The sequence below is a fragment of the Propithecus coquereli genome, unplaced genomic scaffold (assembly GCF_000956105.1).
Source record: "Propithecus coquereli isolate 6110/MARCELLA unplaced genomic scaffold, Pcoq_1.0 Scaffold35, whole genome shotgun sequence".
NCBI classification, from domain to species: domain Eukaryota; kingdom Metazoa; phylum Chordata; class Mammalia; order Primates; family Indriidae; genus Propithecus; species Propithecus coquereli.
In genome coordinates, this window is record NW_012149174.1 from 5,791,454 (window position 1) to 5,793,952 (window position 2,499).

General features: G+C 36.4%; 1 protein-coding gene across 2 annotated transcripts in view; it reads right to left on the reverse strand.

Annotated features, from left to right (window-relative positions):
• Positions 1-2,499, reverse strand: part of WASF1 (WAS protein family, member 1) — a 73,953-nt gene that overhangs the window by 16,622 nt on the left and 54,832 nt on the right. For both annotated transcript variants that reach the window (XM_012651199.1, XM_012651200.1), the window contains one exon: positions 170-304. In XM_012651199.1, the coding sequence (XP_012506653.1) occupies positions 170-304 (135 nt within the window). The remainder of the gene's footprint in view (positions 1-169; positions 305-2,499) is intronic.

Below are 2,499 nucleotides of genomic sequence, written 5' to 3' on the forward strand. Positions count from 1 at the left end.
CTGATGGCATTTATAGATAATTTACTGATTTATTACAACATGTATGCCAAAGGACATCAGTAAAAAGATTTGTAATAAATTCTTACTTAATACTGCTCTTAAATATATCACTCATCTCATCTAACTTAAAATATATATGTAGACAAAAATATAATATAAATAAACTTACGTTCTTCTTCCTTAGGATCAAGCTGTGTAACACTAACAGATAAACGGTCCACACGTTCTTGCAATGAGTTAACTCTGAAGGAAAAACTATGTGCTTCATTGAATAATTCTCCAAATATATCTTCAGCATATTTACCTAAGCAAAAATGAAACATATACCATAAAATTTAATGTGATCAGAAATAAACACTGAATGATATAACATTTAAAAGTGGTGTCCTATTGAATTTGGCATTTATTTGAAACTATAGTCAACCCTTGAACAACATGGGTTTGAACTGGGCTGGTCCACTTATACAAGGATTTTTTTCAATAAATATATTAGAAATTTTTTTTAGAGATTTGCAACAATTTGGAAAAGCCTGCAGATGAATCACACAGCCTAGAAATATCACATAATGAAGAAAAGTTAAATATGTCATGAATGCATAAAATATACATAGATACTAGTCTATTTTATCATTTCCTACCATAAAATATACATGTATCTATTATAAAAAGTTAAAATTTATCAAAACTTATGCACACAAACACAAACTATACTTGGTGCCACTGACAGTCAAGAAAAATGTAAACAAATGTAAAGATACAGTATTAAATCATAATTGAATAAAATTAACTATAATACAAACTATATTACTGTATAATTTCATAGCCACCTCCTGTTGATTGCAGTGAGCTCAAGTGTTGCAAATATCCACTTAAAATGCTGTGTGAGCAGTTCGTCTCTCCAGTAAATTGAGTATCACAGCAGAAAGTAATCTCTCATGGTTCTTGCATATTCTTTATCATGTTTACTGCAATACCGTAAACCTTGAATAACACCACGGGATCCATATCTAGTGCCACTAGTGATGCTGGAATGCTCCCAAGAAGCAGAGAAAAGTCACATCATTACAAGAAAAAGTTGAATTGCTTGATATGTCCCCTAGATGGAGGCCTATAACTGCAACTGCCTGCCATTTCAAGGTAAATGAATCCAGTGGAAGGACCATTGTTAGTAACAAAAAAAAAAGAAAAGGAAATTCATAAAACAGTTACTGTAGCTATGTCAGAAGGCACAAAAACCTAACCCTTTTCTGTGAAATATCTTTTAATCTCATTGAAAATGCAGCCTTTTTGTAGATGCAGGATTACTATAAGAAAAGTGCACCTATAGACTAGTACGATTCAAGAAAAAGCGAAGTTATTATGTGACAACTTAAAACAAAAGGAAGGTGGAGGATCTAAAGCTGGAGAATTTAATGCCAGCAAAGGATGGTTTGATACTTTTAGAAAGAGGTTTGGCTTTGAAAAACATCAAGGTAACAGGAGAAGCAGCTCTGTCAACTAAGAGGCAGCAGATGAGTTCCCAGACACCATTAAGAAAATCACTGAGGAGAAAGGATATCTGCCTGAATAGATTTTTTAATGCAGGTGAAAATACTCTATTCTGGAAAAGAAAGGCCACAAAGGATATTCAATAGTAAGGAAGAGAAGCAAGCCCCAGGATTTCAGGGATAGGCTAACTCTACTGTTTTGTGCAAATGCAGTTGGGTTTATGACGCAGACTGCCCTTATCTATAAAAGCTGCTAACCCCCAATCCTTGAAGGCAAGAGATAAACACCAGCTGCCAGTCTTTTTGTCGTACAACAACATGGCCTAGACAAGGAGAACCCTCTTTCTGGATTGGTTCCATAGATGCTTTGTCCCTGAAGTGAGGAAGTATCTTGCTAGTAATGAACTGCCTTTTAAAGTTCTTGTGATATTGGATAATGCCCCTGGCTACCCAGAACCCCATGAGTTCAACACCAAAGGTGTCAAAGTGCCGCAGTCCCCAAACCCCAGTCCACCGCCTTTTAAGAACTGGGCCGCACAGCAGGAGGTGAGGGGTAGGTGAGCAGGCGGAGCTTTATCTGTACTTACAGCTGCTCCCCATCACTTGCTTCACTGCCTGAGCTCTGCTTTCTGTCATATCAGTGGTGGCATTAGTTTCTCATGAGCAAGAACCCTAACTGTAAACTGCATATGCGAGGGAATCAGGTTGCATATTCCTTATGAGAATCTCATGCCTGATTATCCGAGGTGAAGCTGAGGCAGTGATGCTAGTGCTGGGAAGTGGCTTCAAATACAGATTATCCAATTAAACGAAATTGACAACAAGAGAACTATATGCAAGATCAATAAAACCAAAAGCTGGTTTTTTGAAAAGATACACAAAATTGACACCCCACTGGCTAGATTGACTAAAATCCAAAGGGAAAGGTCTCTAATAAACTCAATCAAAAATGAAAAAGGAGAGATCACAACAGATGCCACGGAAATACAAAACATTATTTTTGATTACTACA